The sequence below is a fragment of the Centruroides sculpturatus genome, unplaced genomic scaffold (assembly GCF_000671375.1).
Source record: "Centruroides sculpturatus isolate CEXI.00-Female unplaced genomic scaffold, Cexi_2.0 scaffold309, whole genome shotgun sequence".
Classification (NCBI taxonomy): Eukaryota; Metazoa; Arthropoda; class Arachnida; order Scorpiones; family Buthidae; genus Centruroides; species Centruroides sculpturatus.
The window spans coordinates 92,760-112,877 of NW_019384521.1; the positions used below are offsets into that span (position 1 = coordinate 92,760).

The 20,118-nt window shown below is 29.9% G+C and overlaps 1 protein-coding gene across 1 annotated transcript; it reads right to left on the bottom strand.

The window, feature by feature from the left end:
- Positions 1–17: 17 nt before the first annotated feature.
- LOC111622746 (UDP-galactose/UDP-glucose transporter 7-like) lies at positions 18–14,896 on the bottom strand. The gene is given in 10 exon segments (XM_023365166.1): positions 18–576; positions 641–862; positions 923–1,008; positions 1,010–1,130; positions 1,189–1,393; positions 9,584–9,647; positions 9,720–9,833; positions 10,996–11,464; positions 11,696–11,883; positions 14,618–14,896. Coding segments are annotated over 6 exon segments (1,002 nt in total). The 5' UTR covers position 9,647; positions 9,720–9,833; positions 10,996–11,464; positions 11,696–11,883; positions 14,618–14,896; the 3' UTR covers positions 18–271.
- Between the last annotated feature and the right edge of the window lie 5,222 nt (positions 14,897–20,118).

The following is a 20,118-nucleotide window of genomic DNA, read 5'->3' on the forward strand; positions in this document are numbered from 1 at the left end:
TGTAAATATTGGAATTTAACTGTGTTATAATTACATGCTAGTCCATAACAAAGATTTTATAAATCTTGAACGAATAAATGTAGAAAAATTTTTTCTACAGATTTGTTTATAGATACCATTTTAAATTTTGATTGAAAATTAATAGTGAGTGTTTTGTATGAAACATATTATTTATGTAAATAAAAGTTACTATGGAATATAGGAGAAAATTCAATACATTAATTTATAATGCAGACAGACAACCCATTTTATATTCAAAAATTTGTTTTATTCAGCAACATATTTTTGGAGTTACATTTTCTTCAGCATGCTTTATCATCATAAGTTTTTCTTTATATTTCTCATACGTATAAACAAATCCACCAACTATATTCAAGGAAAGTCCAATGACATTCAAATAATGAAATTTGACACCACCAAATGTCATAAAGCCAATCAAAGTCTGGAACATGCTTTTAATTATCCCAACTAGACTTGTAGTCAATGCAGAATTCAGAGTCGTACACAGAAATAAAGAGTAATTGAGAATAAATCCAATGCCTATTTCTGCAGTTAAACACAACAGAAAGCTAACATCTGAAAAAAAAACTAAAATTTTCAAAAAGAAAAGAACTGTATAATATTTTAAAGTATACTCTACCTGAGATTTTCTGAAAAAGTAAGACCTTAGTAAATTCTTCAGTCATAAGGCCTAGTAATATGAAAATAGGTAATGTATTATAACTGTTCAACTGGAGAATATCTAAAGTAGACATATTCTTCTCGGCACTATGTTGTACCAGGATAAGATAAACTCCTTGTGCAATAACACTTAACACACCATAAAAATATGCCCATGTGTCAAATGTCAAATCTCCTAATCCTGAAATGAACAAGGACTCAAAACACTCTCATTTATAATTTCTTTTGCAGAAAATCTTACCAGCAGTGATGCATCCTAGAGTAATCAGTCCAATGGATAAGAATATTTTATATGAAGGCCACTTTTTATGTAATATAAATAGAGAGAGTAATGAAGGGTGTACATCTCTTAATTGCTCCATACATTGGTATATTCATGCCTCCTAGTGCATTCAAGGATAGCACAGAATGAAGGGCATAGAAAATAGATGGCAAGACAAAACTAAATCCTGAAAGAAAGAAATAAACAAAAGTTTCTAAAAACAAACTTAAAATAAAAGTACAAACCTTTCTTAATATTGTAAGGATTCAATTTGATGCATTTCAAGAAAGAACAAAGTTCTAACAAGATGACAGTAGTAATCATTTGACAAGCCATAATAAAAAAAGGAAATTTAAACATGTAACTTGTGAAAATGATCTTGTTGATGAAGACCATGAGCATAGAACATGTTCCATACAATATTACGGATCCCAAGCTGGCAAGCAATGACTGTAATTTAATGCATAATAAAATCGGATTTGAATCATTAAATCTTATACATATAAAATGCTTCAAAAAAGATTTGATAATAAACAGAAAAATTTGAAATATAACAAACTGTTCTATCAAATCTATCTCAAGGCAGGAAATATGATAGGTATCCCTTGTACAACATGGTTTCACTCTAATAGTTTGAAAACACAAAGTTTTTAAGTGCAGACCCTGTAATTTGATACTTTTTATATTAAGCAAGCATGAGTGTTGTCTCATATTTGCATATGGATTTTAGAATATTGAAATTTTCAGTATTGTTTTGTGCCCTTTCACCCAGTTTTCTTTCAGTAATGAGAACCGATTGTACAATTTTTTCTTCCTTATGCTAGCTGCTTATTCTAGCTTTCCTATAAACCAGGTATCACTGTCATTGGTTATACTGATCTAAATGAACTCAAAAGACTCACCGTGCTTTGTTTTTATAGATTAAATTTTTAAAGATCTCTTAGGCAAATACAAACAAATGAAAATATGTAGAGAAAAATAAAGATGTTGCAATACTTTGGCTTAAAGTCAATAGGAAAGTTCAGATGACAATGATATTTTGCCGAAAAGAAAATGTCCTCATTTAACGATGTTTAGCAATGAAGAAAAAATTTATATTAATGTGCAATACTTTTGATTGCAATTGTTAGTTAATTATTGATTGCTTTAATAAACATTTCTCTTAATTACAAAAAGAGAAAAGTTAGCAAAAATATACTTTTTGCTAACTTTTGTAACCTAATTCTATGTTTTGTATTAATCCTTTGATTCATATAGCACAGATTTGCATAACAAGGCACTTTTATGGAACCTAAGTACCATGTTATATGGGGAATAACTGTATATAATCTTTAAAAAAATTTAATTTCTTCAATTATATCCATGTTCTAAGTTAGTTAATAGTTGCTCAGTGCTGTAGAATCTGTCATTGGCATTTCCTTGCTTAATCCTTTGATTAAGCAAGGAAATGCCAATGACAGATTCACTAAAAATCACTTTTTAGTATAGCAGGAATTTCCTTGCTTAATCTTTTGATTAAGCAAGGAAATTCCTGCTATACTAAAAAGTGATTGTGAAATTTAAGGCAGTACACCATGTAGAAATTTATAATTTGACCATAAATTTCTTGAGTTTAATCATGTACAATATGAAAATATTTAATGATTCTATCTGTCATGTCTTGTCTTAAAACAATAATGCTTTATTGTTTTAAGACAAATGTCTGCCATTGAATGTCATTGTTAAAATTTTAAAAGTTCTTTTGTCATTAAACTTTCCCTTTCTTTGCAGCAAATATAAATAAAATGTAATTAACAAAACTATTTTTAAACTACATAACACTAAAACTTTAAAAATTCAATCTTTTGGTCATTAGTGTGTTATAATTTAATAATATTCTGTTAAATATATCTTTCATAACTACACAGAATTGTAATATGAATATTTACATTTGTATGTGCTGTAAGTTAGAACTTCTAGATAATAATAACATTTTTCTTCATTTTATTAAAACTTGCTAGAAAAAGTAACTGTTTTCAGCTATTTTGAATAGCCTTCCTCAGGTTTAACATTTTGAATGTCAATTAGAACAAAAGTTTTAAAATTTTGTTTTAAATCTTTTATGGTGTTTAGCAGTGAAGAAAAAATTTATATTAGCATGCAATACTTTTGATTGTGATTGTTAGTTAGTTATTGATTGCTTTAATAAACATATTCCTCTTAATTATAAAAATATAGGGTTAGTTTACAAAAGTTAGCAAAAGTACTATTTTGTACGGTACATCTATACATATATAAAAATGAATGTGTGTGTGTGTGTGTGCCCTTTATGCATTACCACACCGTTTATCTGATTGCCGTGAAACTTTGGGAAGTTGTTTAATATACTCCCGTGAAGGTTTCTGGCATAGTACATTTATCCTATGATAGATGGCACGCGTGTATATGAGCATTTTACAGTGTGTTCGATCAATTTCAAATTGTGAAGACCATTTCCCCCCTCCAAAAAATATCTCTATATATGCATTTGTTATTTACAATATTTGTAATAATTTTTGTTTAATCACTTTATTTCAACTTTTTTTGCTAATTATGTATTCGCTCAAACTTTGTTAAAACCTTAACTATATCCCGAACAACAACCAAAGTTGTCGAAGGAAATTCACATATTTTACCGATCTAGGAATCCCCCTTTTCCAAATTTTAATATCAATTCAAAATAATTTAAAAAGACAAATTACAATAAAACAGTTTATTGTCCAACTATCAGAAATTTCACATGCCAAGGAAGAGAGGAAGGAACAATTAAATAATCAAAATTATAAGAGATTAAAAAATATATATAAAAATGGGGAATATCGCACTTCTAACAATCTCTGCAAGTATGTGGACTAAATTTAAAGAATCTGTGCTTCTCACATGTACAACTGTATGTGGCCTGCTTGCATGTCGGAAAACCTTCTGATTTATTCGTGTATGCACCAAACGGAAAAACAAAAAATATCGTGTATCCACAAGCACTCCAATAAATAAATAGAATTGAAACGACACTTTGAAATGTTTTTCCGATGAAAATGAATAATAATAATAAGTTTCAATAAAAATGATAAAATGTAAATTGAATTTTATCATAACAAGTTTGCTTGAATTTCCTTTCTTCTGAGATTGCAGCAATGCGTGACGGGTAAGCTAGTTCCCTATATATTAAAAGTAGGCCTATTTCAATTATAAGTATATGTCAATTATGGGTTTGGATACCACTGAGCTAACATGGATGTCTGGTTTCATATCATCCAGCTGTCTGTACTGGGGCATGAAAAAATATGCTCTTAGTGTCTGCAGAATGGGAAGATTTTATACAACATATATATCTGGAGGCTTGATAATCAGCCTTATCATTTAATTATTAAACTTAAAAGCTAGGAAAACATGTAATAAACAGTATTTTTATAATTAAAGAATTGTTTTCCATAAACAATGATATATTTTGTTGTTTAGGGATTGCTTGCTAAACAAAATTCCATGTTGTTTTCAAAACCATGTTTTGCGAATATATTGGACTTCAAACTCACATTTGAGTTATAAATAAACACTTGGCTTTATTTCCACCATTTTAGTCCAAACAAAATTCCATTGAATTGTAAATAAGTAGGTACTTAAAAAAGGATATTTTCTCTTATAATTGGTAATTTAAATAATAAGAATATTTGTTAAAATGGTTATATAATAGAATTTATCAGTAATTCATAAAGGAAAGCAACCATTTCACCTCTTTGCTACCATTGTCATTGTCAATAACTGGATCATTATGAGAGAGCCATCACTTCCTTGTGGAGATAGATTAGACTCTGTGTGCACTCTAATCTCTTTACCATCTTCGGTTTTTCCATTTATAAACAAACCTTGTATTGTTGCCTGAAAGTCTTCTACTTTTTTGATTAATCCCTTAAAAGGAAATAAGGCTTCCACTAAAGGATGCAATGACTTTCTTAGTTTCTCATGACTTCTTTTTTTATCATCCCTTGTTCTTCCTATGGCACTACTTTCCTGTAAGCCTTTAACTATTAGGGGCAGTAAAATGAAAATGAGACAGATGAGAAAAAAGTAAGTAAACTGTTTATTATTTCAAAAGTAATTGCCATAACTTTTAATACATTTATCCCACTGTGAGACAAGACAGTCAATGCCTTCATAGAAAAATGATTGTGGTTGTCTTTCTTTGGGGCTCCAAAAATATGGAAATTGCATAGGGAGAAATCAGGACTGTATGAGGATGTGTATGGACTATGCTGCAGAAGTTCCCAGTGAAACTTCTGCAGTGTAGTCAAAACCTTGGTAAAATGTGGGTGGGCATTATCCTGCAACAGAATGATGCTATCTGTCAACATTCCTGGGTGTTTGGATTTGATGGCACGCTTCAATTTTTGCAAAGTTTCTATGTACCGCTATGCGTTATTTGTGGCGCCATGCTCCAGAAAGTCAACAAGCAGCAGACCATAGTGATGTTGGACGCACAAACAACTCGTCAACCTCACTTTGAGCACGTCTAACAGACAAATGGCACATCGGTGAACATTCACGATGTTCCTTCCTGATTCACAATAGAGGGCACTTCTATATACATACCTACCTGCATTACCAACTTCCGTGCCACACTTGTTATATAGTCTGTCTTGTTTTGATTTGACTGCCACTAATATAAACTTCAACGTTTCCCATCTCTTGAAATTGACCTTGAAACTTATTATTATTATTATCAAAGACCTCTCTTAAATAAATCTTATTATCAGAATATAGATATATCTTTTCTCCCTTCTATTTCAAACCCATCTGGTTTATGCTGTACTCCTGTGCTTATTGTTACATTGATTTTAACTGCAGAATAAATTTCCAGTCCATCAATTGGAAGAATTCTATTACTTTCAAATTCCTTTTGTCCCCTAACTTCTCTTTGTTCACCACTTTATTCTATAATATTTAGTATTACAGCTGTACCTTCATCTTGACTAAACAGCACAAATGTTGTAGCTTTTCTTCCTATGTTTTCATCTTGATTTGCATAAGCAAAAATATGTTTATCTAAGCCACCATAGTTTGTAGCCAAAATCTGCCCAAGTACTAATTTACTCAAATAATGGTACTCATGGCTCTGAATTGAATGATACAAATTCTTCAATTCACTTTTTAAGATATTCTTAATTCTGTCTATATGATGTTGATTGAACCTCCCCGATTCCTTCAATATTTGACTTATAAAACTCTGTGATTGGAAAACATCACTTTTTTCCACTTTTAATCTCCCATCTTTAGCTACCCCTGCTGTGACATCTGCTTTAGTTCTATTGCTTAGATTATACAAGTAGTCTTTGTTCTTGATCTGTGCTATAGCTTCATCAGCAGTATGACCTTCTCCTTTAAACTGAACAACTACCTGAATAGGTTTAGGATTCATTCTACCATTTGCATCTTTTGTGTGAGACATAAATATTAGACCTGCACATCCGTTACCTGCAGCATGCTCAATATAAGAGTTAAGACCATAATGGTATTTAAAATTTAATGCTAAAGCACCGTAGTAGAATCCATGATATGCTGCTTCTGAGTTTCTTAGAATTTTTCATGATTATCTTGATATATACTAGCAAATTCTTTAAAAAATTTTTTCTGTACTACGATTACTTCCTTTATATCTCCATCAAAAAGCTTTTTAAAATAATCATCAAGATTTGTAGACTGAACACTGACCTCTTTAAACCCATTAGTAATTTGAAATTGAGATGCTGCTGCTGCTTTAAATCTTTCTTTTACTTCATCTGTCTACCCTCTATATAATCTAAATGGTTTATTGCCTGGGTCTCCTTCAGTATGAATATGAAACACATGTTCATCTACGTTTATGTTATCTATACTAGAGACACCTAACTTCTCTGCTATTTCTTTAAGTTCATCATCACTATAATGATATTTATCTCCTGGATTTCCACTGCCTGTAATTTCATCATTTATGAAAACTCTAAGGGCTATATGTTTTTTCCATCCTTTTCAAAAGAAAAACATAGCTTATCGTTGCCATGTTTTTCAATCAGTCGGCTATCAGGAAGCATTAAAACTAAACACAATAAGCCATGAATAAAAAACTCTTTTTTAGATGTTGAAATCAACATTTGGAGTTTCATAAAGCAATGAACTGAATTTTTCAGCAAACCCTATAGGATTCTCTCTGTTCATTGGAAGAACTGGATTACCTTTATTGTTATTTGGATTAACTGGTTCAGTGAGTAATAATTCCATTAACTCAGGTTTATGTTCAATGTGTTTTGTTTTAACTGTTGCTTTTGGCATTTTTTTATCTATTTTATCATACTATGTGCTACTTCTTTAAATTAATTAATTAAATTCTAAACTACAAAGTCTTTTAGCTGAACTACTTTCACCTTCCTTCATACTTCTCTTTTTATTATTTTCTTGAGCAAGATAGTCTAGTAACTGAAAAAACTTATTCCACATATCTTTTTCTCTCTTTAGTTTTTCTTCTGAACAATGCCATATGATAAGTTTCTTGAACTCTTCTTTGAACTTAATCATTATGTCTTTGGATGTTATATACTCTTGAACAAAGAATTTTAGTGAATCCTGTTTATTGCTATAAATTAAACTTTCACAGATATCCTTACCTTCATGATAAAAATGATTTTCTTTTTTCTGCAAGAATTGCATCTTTCAAAACTAATGAGATATTTTTCTTATCTTTAATCTTAAATAGTTTTGATAATATAGACCCACTAGCACATTCATCTATAGCATATCTTTTATGAGCATTAGGACTTTGCTGCCAAAATTCCCCAAAAAGCTTTTGATAATCAAATCTTTGTTTTCCTCTATCACCTTATCGGCCATTTTGCTCAAAAAATAATGACAATCCTCTTCAGAAAGAAAACTCAACATATGGTTTGCTGTTTCCATAAAGAGACTTTGCCATGGCCAATCCAAAAAACACTTCAGTACTTTAAGAGGATTGCTTTTAAATACCTCTATTTGTTGCTCTTCGTCCATTTGTGAGAAAAAACATCAGCATAGTGTTCTTTAGGAAGATCGGTATGGTTGCAAGCAGTCACAATGTCTATTTGTCACATATCCTGCAGATCTTACCAAGGATTCTTCTCTTTCCCTAGAGGTTAGTTTTTGCAAAAAATATTCAATTGCCACTTTATTACCACCAACTGCTGCATATTCAAATGCACATTGATAAGGAGAACACTTACTTTGCCATCTTCTTTCAAGCATATTATCCTTATTAGCTACTTCTCCCTTTGTATCATATGTCCAAAGAACCACTAGTTCCTGCTGCCTAACCTTTCTTGGGTCTTTGCTACAAAAAGATTTTCTGTGATTTTCAGGTATTTTGTTCCATAGTTTCAGAATATCATCATCTAAGCAGTAAATACATGCCAGTCTATAGCATCTGGTAATATCTAAACTCTCATTTTTAATTAACACCCTTGTTGTTTTCTTTTTACCTACTGTCCCTTGCAGTGTCCAGCAGAAATTATTTGGTAGATTATACAAAGATAGGGATTTTCATCATGATATTCCATCCATTTTAATATTTGTAAGACTATTGGCTTAATAAACCCCATATTTTCTCAAGTTAAAACAACTTTCTTACATGCATGCTGGAACATATATAAATTAACACTCAAACCTTAAAAGTCCAGTAGTAAATATTTAATAGAAAACAAACACTTTCAACCGTACTTTCAGTTTTGTTCTACGCATTCACGTGTTCAAATCCCACTGGTTTTTTAAACCTGAAAAAGATCGAAAGTACAGTCAAAAGCATTTGTTTTCTATTAAATATTTACTACTGGACTTTAAGGTTTATGAGTGTTAATTTAATTTAATATTTTCTCTTTTAAAGGTCCAGGTTATGGAAGCTGTGATACTTTTTCTATTACTTTGTCTTCTATCTCCTGCCATTTTTCTCTTCTTTCACTACCAAACAATGGAAAATAGAATTTTGCCATTAAAGCCCTAATATCATCTTGATTCCACAATGTGGTAGCTATCTTAACTAGAGCTCTATGCTTAAGTGATGACATTAAAGTGTATTTCATTATTTACCCCCTACTGAAATACTTAGTGTATCTTATTAATAATGCAAAAAAATAAAAAATAAAACATATTTTATTCTATTGTGGTATCTTGGATCACACACACTCAAACAAGAAAAAGCTTTCCATGTAGATTTGTTCACATCAACTTTTATTTAAATTCTAATGGGCATTATAGATGTTTTTTAAATAAAGCTATAGGAAACAATATCTGATTATAACTAATGCTATAAAAACCCTTTAAAGGCTTTGTTGTGTGTCTATTACACTTAACCTCAAAGCATATCTGCAAACTTAGAAATTGAGCTAATTAGTGAAGGTAAATCGTTTGCTAACTTTTGCACAAAATTCCTCAGCAGTGGCTTAATTTGACTAGTTTTTCAATCTCATCTGTCATGAATTTTTTTTCAAATTAAAAATTTTCTAGCATGACTAAAATTGAGCATTTCAAGTTTAAAACAAAATATTTCTGCTATTATATAAACCCTTTTAGAAACAGTGTTCAAATTTTATTATAAACCTTGTTCTTAATGGTCAAACTATCCAATACCTTCTTAACATCAGATATATTGCCAGATACCAACAGTGTGTTAGGTTCGCTTGATGACAACATTCTGAAATAAATTTATTAAAAATATAAATGATCTTATATTAGTATTGAGTAATAAGAATTTCTCTGCACTTACCAATGAGAAATTACAGTAAATATTCCTCCGATAGGCTTTGTGTCGACTGACATGAAGGATTTACACTAAGAATATTAACTTGTAGTATATCATATATGCTGTGATATCATCGAACTATAAAAGAAGAGCATAATTTTAAAACATTGTCATGATGGCATATGATTCTATATTAGAAATATAATCAATATGTTGAGTAAATAATACCAAACACTTCAACTATTATTAAGTATGCAATGGAATGTATTTAATTAACTTTGGCAAACAATATATGAATAATTATACATATTTTTAAGTAATAAAATAATTTTTTTTTAATGGATTGAATAAATATTTGTTAATGTAGCAATTAATCTAAAAGCAATAACATAAAATGGATAGACAATTTATTAAATTGATACAGATGATAGATAAGGACAAATTCAACATGTCGGAAATAAACGGATCGGCAACTATTTGCAGGACAATAAATCAATATGCGTCGTCCTTTCGCAAATGTTTTTCCGTGGGACGACGCGTTCATTCTTCCGTCATAACAGACTAAATACAGAAATAAAGAGCCCAAAGGGACCGAGATCATTTTAAATTAGTCTTAAAGCTTGGCACACCAACTGTTATCCTCCAATAATATATTTTTGTTTTCCTTCCTCTTAATCATGTCACCTCTGTCTCCCAGAGTTTTGAAGGAGGAACAAAAAAAAAAAAAAAAAACACTCCACTTTGATTTAAATTGATAACACTCACTGTCAAGCCAATATGATGGCAATTTTGGAAAAGGAAATTGAATTGGGTGTATTAATCACTAAGCTTTTCAATGTGCATTTTCTTTTTTCCCCTCCCATCTCTGAGAATATTCTGGCAATCCATCTCCATCAGCAATGAAGTATATCAAACTCAGGTTGACATTTTTCTTAGATCAATAGTGTCATGTTTCCTTGTTTCATTCTTATAAGAAAAAAAAAACTATATGTATGATTGACTGATGAAATTTTACTTTCTTCCAGACAGGAACCATTAGCTAAATTTAATATATATGAACATTAAGAATTTCTCTATCTAAAAACATTAACCAAATTTAACAAATTCTATTAGTTTATGCTAAATTCTAGAATGTGTAAAGATTTAATGCTTTATTATATTTAATAAAGCTTAAAAATCTTTAATTAATGTAGCATCCCATCGTCTTGCTAGCCTAAGCAAAAGACAAGCAAGCTTTACCGGATGCATATTATAATTTATCAGAAAAAAATGTCTATAAATGAAATATATATACACTTACTTGCATAATCTGCCAGCTCTTAATGAATATTGTATGGCTGATGGAAGTACAGTACAGTACTTAGCATGTGTTCCTGCATTCCACCATCTGTCACATGGAGTTTTTTAACACCTGTCATCAGGTAGCAGCTGATATAAAACAGTGTGAAGTTTCCCCTCATTTAAACTGTATTTAATATTATTTAAAATAATTATTTTCCATATTTCCACATTTAAAAGTTCAAATTTCCATAATATGGAAATTTGAATCGTTTTAAAATTAATTTTATGCATCGTAATAAAATGCATCGTATTTTTTTTCTATTAATTTATTAGTAAAATTAAATAATAATAAATGTGTCATTCTGTAAAAACAATTAAATTTTATTTTTAATATTTAATTAATTAACAATGGCGCGTTTTGTTTGTTGTTTCGGCGCATTCAGCAGGTGGCGCTTTCAGCTTTCGATAGATGATGCAATGTGCACAACCTGACAAAGAGAATTTTTAATATTATAATTATAATTAAAATGCTTTCTGGATAAATTTCATTAGCAATTAAGTCATTTTAAATTAAATATAAAGACGAGCGTACAAATTGCAAGTCACACAATTGTAAAGCGTATTAATTCTACTAAATTCTTGAAAATATTTTCAAGAACTTTCTAAATGTACAAAAGGATAAAATAAGTGGGTTTAATTTGATTAAAATTGCCAATTACCTTTAAAAAGCCACCTTACATACGAGGAAAGTTCAATCTGCGTTTTGAATGGCGTCCATATTGCTTTTAAATACGCAAGTTTTCTACAATAGATGGCGCTGAAGTAGTAATTGTCTTGTCAGTTTCTTGCATTAAAGCTTCAGTAGTGTGACGTTGATGTCACTTTTATAAGCCGGATATAGAATTATCTGAAAATGTTTTAAACATTTTAATTGCTTGCCTTGATTACTTGGGATTTTCTAAATAAAATTCATTAAAAATTTAAAATTGTTTTATAATTATTTAGTTTAAATGATTAATTGCACGTAGATTGCTAATATTTTTATATAAGGTAGGAAAGCTCATTATGGCCCACTAAGTTTGGACTGTTATTTTGACCATTTCTAATTTAATTCATAGTCAAAAGAATAGCCTAAACTTGGTAGGCCTTAGCCTAATTGGCTCTCCTACCTTATTATAAATTGGATTGACAACATAATTTTAAAAAGTATTAGTTAATTGGTGAAAATGTCCACAAATTTACTATTAGAAATTCTTATTTTGCTGCAGAAGAATAAGTTTTTAATATTATTTTTCTAAATAGGTTTGGTTTGTTAGGATACGAAACGCAAAACGTGGGCGATCTGCCAAAGGGGAGTGCCTCCCAGGAAGACTTTCTGTGGAAAACTAACCCCTATTTAGGTGTTAGACACGTGAAGAAACTCCGGAAAACTTCACGTGCCCAGCCTGTTCGTGAGGCTCATTTAAACATATTTACGTTATAAAACAAATTAAATTGATATCGGACGATAAATGCATGATCTCGAAGATCAGAAGAAAGCAAACAATTTATATGTTAATAGTTAATATACCCAACAAGTTATGTAGGAGTTTTGAATCGCCATTGAAAAACAATTGTAGAAAATACCTTTTCCAAATTTCCTGACAATGTAAACAATATACTAAGCTCTTTACATGTGTGTATGTTGTATGTTTTGTGTATAACATTAACATCATAAACATTCTTCTATTAACTATAGAAATATTAATACATTTCTCCAAACATTACAAACAATATACAGTATATTACTTCGAAATGAAGAATATTCACTGTAACATGCTCTGATAGTATAAGTAAATAAAATATCTTTATCTATATTATTTTGGGCGGAGGCTCGACTTAATAAATCACTCATAGCTGATTAATTTGGTCCCAAATTGCTCAGTTTCGAATCTCAGACTCTCTTTCTTTTCTGATATTTATCATCGATAGTAGAATCTGGGTGCATATTTTTAAATATATTGATAGTAAGAAATATGCCACGCATGTAAAATAACTGGACACAAAAACAAAGAACCCCATAAATATAAATTTTACATTTTTATAATTCAAACGAAAGGATATATGAATATTCATAAATCATGCTTTTTACGTGCCATTTTTTTTTCTGAGTTTAATAGATTTTTTATTCATGGAACGGATCTGCCTTCTTGATTAAATGAACATTTATTATGCAAATCCATAAAAACTTTTTTTTCTTTAAAAATATTCCCATAATTGTTATATTCGATAACAATAAAATAAAAACTCAAATCGGTTTTACTTTGTTTATTGAGAAGGAGTTTTGGACCGTTTCCAACTTCTTGTTGGGTAACTCGATGGAGGAAATCAAATCAACACTCGAAATGGTCCAAACAATTTCTAACATCTCGAGATTACTTGAAAAATTGTGGTCTATAACACAGGAAAGGAATAAAAACCGCAAAAAAACACACATAAAAAATAAAATCCAGCTGTTTAAATTAGATAATAAAAACTGCTCCTGCCCAATATCAAAAATTGGAATTTATAATAAATGGTTGATTTAATTAAAAAAAAAAATAGCTTAGTGACCATTAATTTCTTGATTCCTCCATTTTAATTTCACTTTAAGAAAATGTAAATTTAAAAAGTTTAAGAAATTGGATCTTTAAAAATTTCTATTGTTGTGAAATATTGTATGGTTTATGAAATCTGATCTAAAATATAATCAGACCCTGCTCAGTTGTCAGTTTTTCGTGCCTCAAACCGAGGTCTCGTACATTTAAATTTATAAGATAATTTGATAACAAAATTATTTTTTTACAGTTATTTTGAGGCACCACTAATAAAGTTTTCCCGAGGCCCCGCAAAACTTCCAGCAGGTCTTGAATACAATCCGTGATTTAGTGAAAAAGCAAAAGAAAATAGTTTTGGCTAAATCTCGCCAGGGGCATAAATAGCGCCACCGACTGTATATTTTGTACAATTGTCGTTTTGCGAGAGTGTTTAAAAGCGTAGTGCGTTAGTTAGAGGGCTAATATGTTACGTCATTTTCCAGAAATGTGACATTACGTCGTTACGTCATATAATTGATATCATTCCCAAAATGTTTACTCTGACCATACAGCAATACAGCACTTTTGGAACTAATATTCCTGCAGTAGTTTATCAATAAAAAATCCTTATATATATATGACTATTTTCTTTCCTATTACAAGTACAGTCGACCCCCCTATAACACTGTTGATAATTCTGTTTTATATGAATTCCCATGTTGTCGGAGTCACTTAGATTTTACAAATACGTGTGCTAGGCTGTGAACGGCTCACGTATTTGTAAAATCTAAGTGACTCGTACAACATGGAATTCATATAAAACGGAATTATCAACAGTGTTATAGGGGGTTGACTGTATTAAACCCAACTCGAATTTCACTTCATTGTGACGATGCTCATGTAGATTTGAATAGACACTAAGTATAGTCCCTTGAATTTAATGTTACTTAGTAATTAAAGTCTTTTATCAGAGGCTAAATTACAAGATTTTTAATTAAAGGATAGGAGATCCTTTAATTAAAAACTATTGGTCTTATAAGTGGACCTAATTACTTGTATAACAAGGCGTAAGTAAAAGGCTAATACCTTTATAATTAAAGTAATATACGGTGCTTGTATTTCAAACTGTCCCATGGCTTGGAATTCTTTGGAAATTTCACAACAGCTTACTCACGCAAATTATCAAATTATAAAAGTTTTCTAAGTGGATAAATTCAAAATGTTGGAATCACCGAGACTCAATTTACCAAGATACAAGAGACAAATTCTGGTTGACAGTCGGAGCATCCTCTCAGTTACTGCTTTATAAGGCATTAGTTGTTGTAGGTTTTTGGAAGCCTGGAGCGGAGAGGAACCCATTGAAAGTCGTTTATCATAGTCAGCAGAGTGTTGTCGACACGAGTGCTGCCTGCCGGTAATTTACACCGACTTGGGTGGTACTGACGTCTCTTTGATGAATTACATTACAGTCACACGATATCGACGGGGAGAGTAAGACAATGCGAGCGACTCTGCACCCCTTTTACTTTCGTTTTCAATAGTTCTGACGCTTTCCAGACAATTCTATTAACAGGTGGATTTGATCTCTTCTTCAATTGGCATTGTCCTTTACGGATTTTGTACGTCACAAATCCGAAATTACTTTCGTAATGCCTTAACCCAATTAAGTTCTAGAAATCAGTAAAGTCGTTTATGTATGATTGTGACGTGTGTAAATATAATTAAGAAAATCAAATTTTGTGAATATTTTAAAATAAAATGGCGTTTATATACCGTATAATGTAACTAATTAATAAAACTTAAAATTATCGTTTAAGTTAGCAGATTACACTTTTTTCAAAATGATTCTCAGCTATTTAATTTTTAATCGATCGATACAACAAATCGATGTATTGTAATAGAAATTATTTAGTTTAAAATATATGCTCTCCACCTCAAATTAGTAATGTCTTGCCCCTGTACATCATACTTTTCCTGTTAGCAATAGCGTCGTCCCAGTCATTTATCTAACTCCTTTCAGGGGAAACGTTTTGAATTGAAATAACACTGGAAGTCTGTATACAGTTAATCGGGGTTTCTTGCCCCTAAGCTTTCCATATCTGGTCTCTACTTTTATCTATCTAACTCCGTTCTTGAAATTAAGGAAGGACAAACAGACAGACATACGTATTAGTATTAATAAAAATAACTGAACCTTTAAAAAGTTCTACATTTTTTTTAAATATCAAAGGTAAGGATATAAATTAATTTTAAAAGGGGCTTAAATGGTCCTAGTTTTCCGTAGAGAAGCCCTCCTTGGCAGATCGTCCTTGTATCGCGTTGCCTTCTTCCATGCAATCTTAAATAAACCTGTAATAATTGATGAAAAAGTGTTTTTTTTTTATTTGTTTTACTCATTTTAATCTTATATTTATAATGGTTTTAAATAGGGGTAGAACCTCTGACTAAATCTTACTTCTCTCAGGTTCTGAGTGCATAAATATATACAGTTAAACCTGTAAACAACAATAACTGACGGGAGGTTATTTTGTACGCATTTTTACTTAAAAAATATATATATATTCCTGAAAAAATGGCCGTCATTGAAGATTTCACTGTATTATATTTATATACTCTGTAAGTCTGAGAGAAGTGGGGTTAGTCAGCGGTTCCACCTTTGCTTAAAACCAGTTAAAACCATTTTATAATTGATTATTTAAATACAATATAGAAATTTTTAAAAATTTATTTTAAGAAAATATTTTCTTAAAATCGATTTATTATTAAATATGAGCGATTGTTATTTAATTTGAAAGGAAGATAAATTTTAAATAATTTTATAAATGATAATTTAAATAGTTTTACAAATGATTTTAAATAACGATTTACAAAACCTTTCTAACTTGTTTTTTAAAGGTTTTTGTAAATTGTTATTTATAATTAATTAATTTTTAAAATTGACTTATTTATTTAAATATATTTTTATTAATTTAAAAATATTGTAAAGTAAAGAAAAATGTTTAGATAATCGATTATATAATTAATGGATTAATTCAAAATAAATTTTGTTTTTTGGTTAATTATATATATAAACAACTCCCAACATTTTCAATAATTCAAGAGGGATATTTTGAAAGATTGTTAAATTATTTTATATTGTAATTATTTATATTTTTATATATTAATGAAATGTATCTAAATACACCTCTAAATAACGGCCACCGATAAAAACAAAAAAAATGGCCGCTATTGAGGTTATTTTGTTGTAAGCGTTTCAAAAAGAGACATCTTGAAAAATGGCCGCTGTTTAGAGGTAGCCATTGTTGGAGTTTCGTTGTATTATAAAAGTTTACAAGTTATTCAAATTATCTTTCAATATTTTAGTTTATATCCTTCAATACATAATGAGTTAGATTAATTACAAGCAGTAGGATATTACGCGTCAAGGTTATTCGAGGTCCCAATGCTTTCAAATCCGTGTAGTTTTTAAATATGCCACCAGAGCGCCGGGAGTTGGCTTCTTTCAGAGTTAAATAGTGATGGCGACTTAGGGGTTTCCCCCTAAATTTAGGAGGAAACCCCTAAGTTGCCATCACTATGTCCTTCTGTCCTGATTTCCCTCTAAATTTAGGGGAAATCAGGAGGACGGAATAAAGTTTAGAAGAAATAGTTAAGGGAAAAAATGCAGTCTGCCCATATTGGAGTTTCAGCAACGAATAGGAGTTCTAAAAGTCACATGACTCACGGCAGTTTCTTTTGTGCCCATGTCATCTGTGCCCTAAAATGAAATTTTGTGTTTCTCTGGATTGTCAAAAGAGTAATATATTTTTTAAATGTATTGCACCCGAACAAAACTATTTTGGGAAACTTATAGATTTAGAAGGCATTTCAGGTCTGTTTAAGGGTTTTCCGCGACAGAAGATTGGCAACACTAATTAAATTTCTTCAGATCTCATTGATCTGTACAGCATAAAAATACACTACAGGCATTTTAAAAGATTCTTTTCCTAATATTTAACAGTTCTTCAGCCATAATATCAATTTTAGGGAAAGTGCATTTATTGTGTTTAGTAATAATACATTTTAAAAGAGGCCATTGCTTTAAAAGTCACTGAAAAACAACGTGTTTCATTCGCTCTGCCTCTATTCATGCTCAGTTTAACAATATCGGAACCATTAAGAAATGTTTTAATCTTATTGTGATATGAATAATAAAATGCGGAAATGTTTGATATATTTCTTTTATTATTCAGTAGATAAACCACGGAGAAAACCTGTGCTGCTCCTGGATGTAATGAATCAAACAAGAATTTAAGAGAACTTTCAAAGTTGTAAAGAAGAAGCACGCTACATCCGACGTACTAAAAATTGTTTTCATAAAATATATGTTTTTCCATTACAGTTTATTTTATTTTGTAATTTGTAGAAATCTCTTACATTTTTTAAAGTGGCAAACAATAAAATGTATCTATATTAAAAAGATGTATTTGAATAAAATAATAACGTATTATTAATTAATTATGAAACATTACAAAAAGAAAATAAACATATTTAAACAAATTTTCATATAAAAATAATCTTTAAAAATCAATTATAATTTTTTATTTTTATAATTATACTAACTTGCAAATAATCTTGCTACTCACTTAAACTGCATATGTACCGTACACATACAATATGTATATATATATTATATATTAAATAGTCGCATTAATATTATATGTTTGCTTACTTCTGTTAAAAAATACATTTTTAATTAAAATATTTTACAAGTTTAGATGTAAATTTTAAAAGAAATAATCGAACATTTTATATAATTTCTAATTTTAAAGCATAAATTTCTGAAATAAGAATATAAACCAGAATCAATCATACGAATTTAATGCAAGAAAATGGTGAAATAGTGTAAAGTAGGTAAGATTATAATATTAAAATTATAAAAGGAACTAATCATTTCAAATGCATACAAAATAACCTTCGAACAACGGCCATTTTTTACGTTTCCGTCAGTGACCGTTGTTTACAGGTTTGGCTGTATTAAGATTTGCCTGATATCTTTCATTTGTTATATTCGGTCAAACTTTATAACAAGATAAAATAAAGGCTTTTTTACGAATATATTCGATACGCAAACCGGTATTAACCCAGTTTAAAGCTTACATAAAGCAATATTTTCTTTGTATTTTAGAATAAAACTTTAATATTTTAAAAGTATAAATTAATTTTCACTCGAAGTTAAAGAGTATTTGTATTAGCATAACACTTTTTATAGTAGCAATTTACAAGAATTGGATGTAATAAGTTAATTCCTCTAACTAGATCCAAGTCGAGAATAATTAGTAGAGTCATTTGTTCCTATATCAGGACAGAGAAGAACTTTCAAAATTTAGTTTCTTATGTAAAAAACATGACGCGAGAGTGTTGTAAAGTTTCTTTTGATAAATGATAAGAAATGTTTTTTTCCTTTATTGATTTTATTCATAAATGTTTATAGCTTTCGAGGATGGGTGGGGTCCACATATGTCTCTGGCTCATTCCCCATTTCAACTCTCACAATCATTTTACTAATATAATATTTAATTGTATTTTTATGTTATACTTTAGAAGGAGAGAAAACTACACTTAAAAATAGGAATTTGTTTTGAAATATTGATGTATATTTCTCATTTTTTGGATCAGAAGTTTCGACATTTTAAAATCATCCACGTTTCGGATCCATCCCTGTTATTACTGTTTTAGAAAAAAGTTTATCTAGTTCTATTTAGAAATAACAAACAAAACAACATTTGCTGTTGAACAAAAGATTTTTTTTTCCAGAAACTTTTATAATATTATTATTATCTTTTAAAGGGTTTCTTTTAGCTTGTTATCTGCCTCGATTTCCCGCGTGTAGAATGACATACATTCACTTTCCAGACAGATTCATCTTTCAGATTGATTCCTCGTCTCCGCTAGAAGCCCATCATCATTATATAAAAGATATAAATTATCCTTGACGAAGCGAAGTCTACAAACATACACTAAACTGTTTCTCACTTGTTACTGATAAATTTGATTTCAAAATTTCTTCAATATTATCGAACCAGTGTCCACTAGGGACGTGTAGCACCGAAATTAGAAAAAAAATAAAGTAAATTTACAGTTGCAATTGTCTATCATAATTCTATAGCTACAATTATGTCGTAAAATTATGTAGAGGGGTTCTTTTTCTGAGCCAGGCAACCGGGAGGTCTTACTTAATCCACGTAGTAGATGTATTACTGAGAAAATTATCATGAGAAACTTTTATAATTTTAAATTCTGAACTTATACATATCTTAATTTATCTTTAATTAATTAATCTTTCTTGATCGGTCATTTATTTCATTAAAACAAAGAACTTTGGCATATTGTGAAGGTTTACAATAGCTACTTCGATTTAAATCACTTTATGTTTGTATCTTATATACAAAAAAATGTTGGAAAGTGTTCTTGTGATGAATGATTTTGAGGAAAACACAAAAACAGTTAATCGACTACCATACGAGTCGGATAATAAATGACCAATCTGACAATTTAGAAAATAAATAATCATCACCTCAAAAAACTTAACCATATTTGGCGAGATT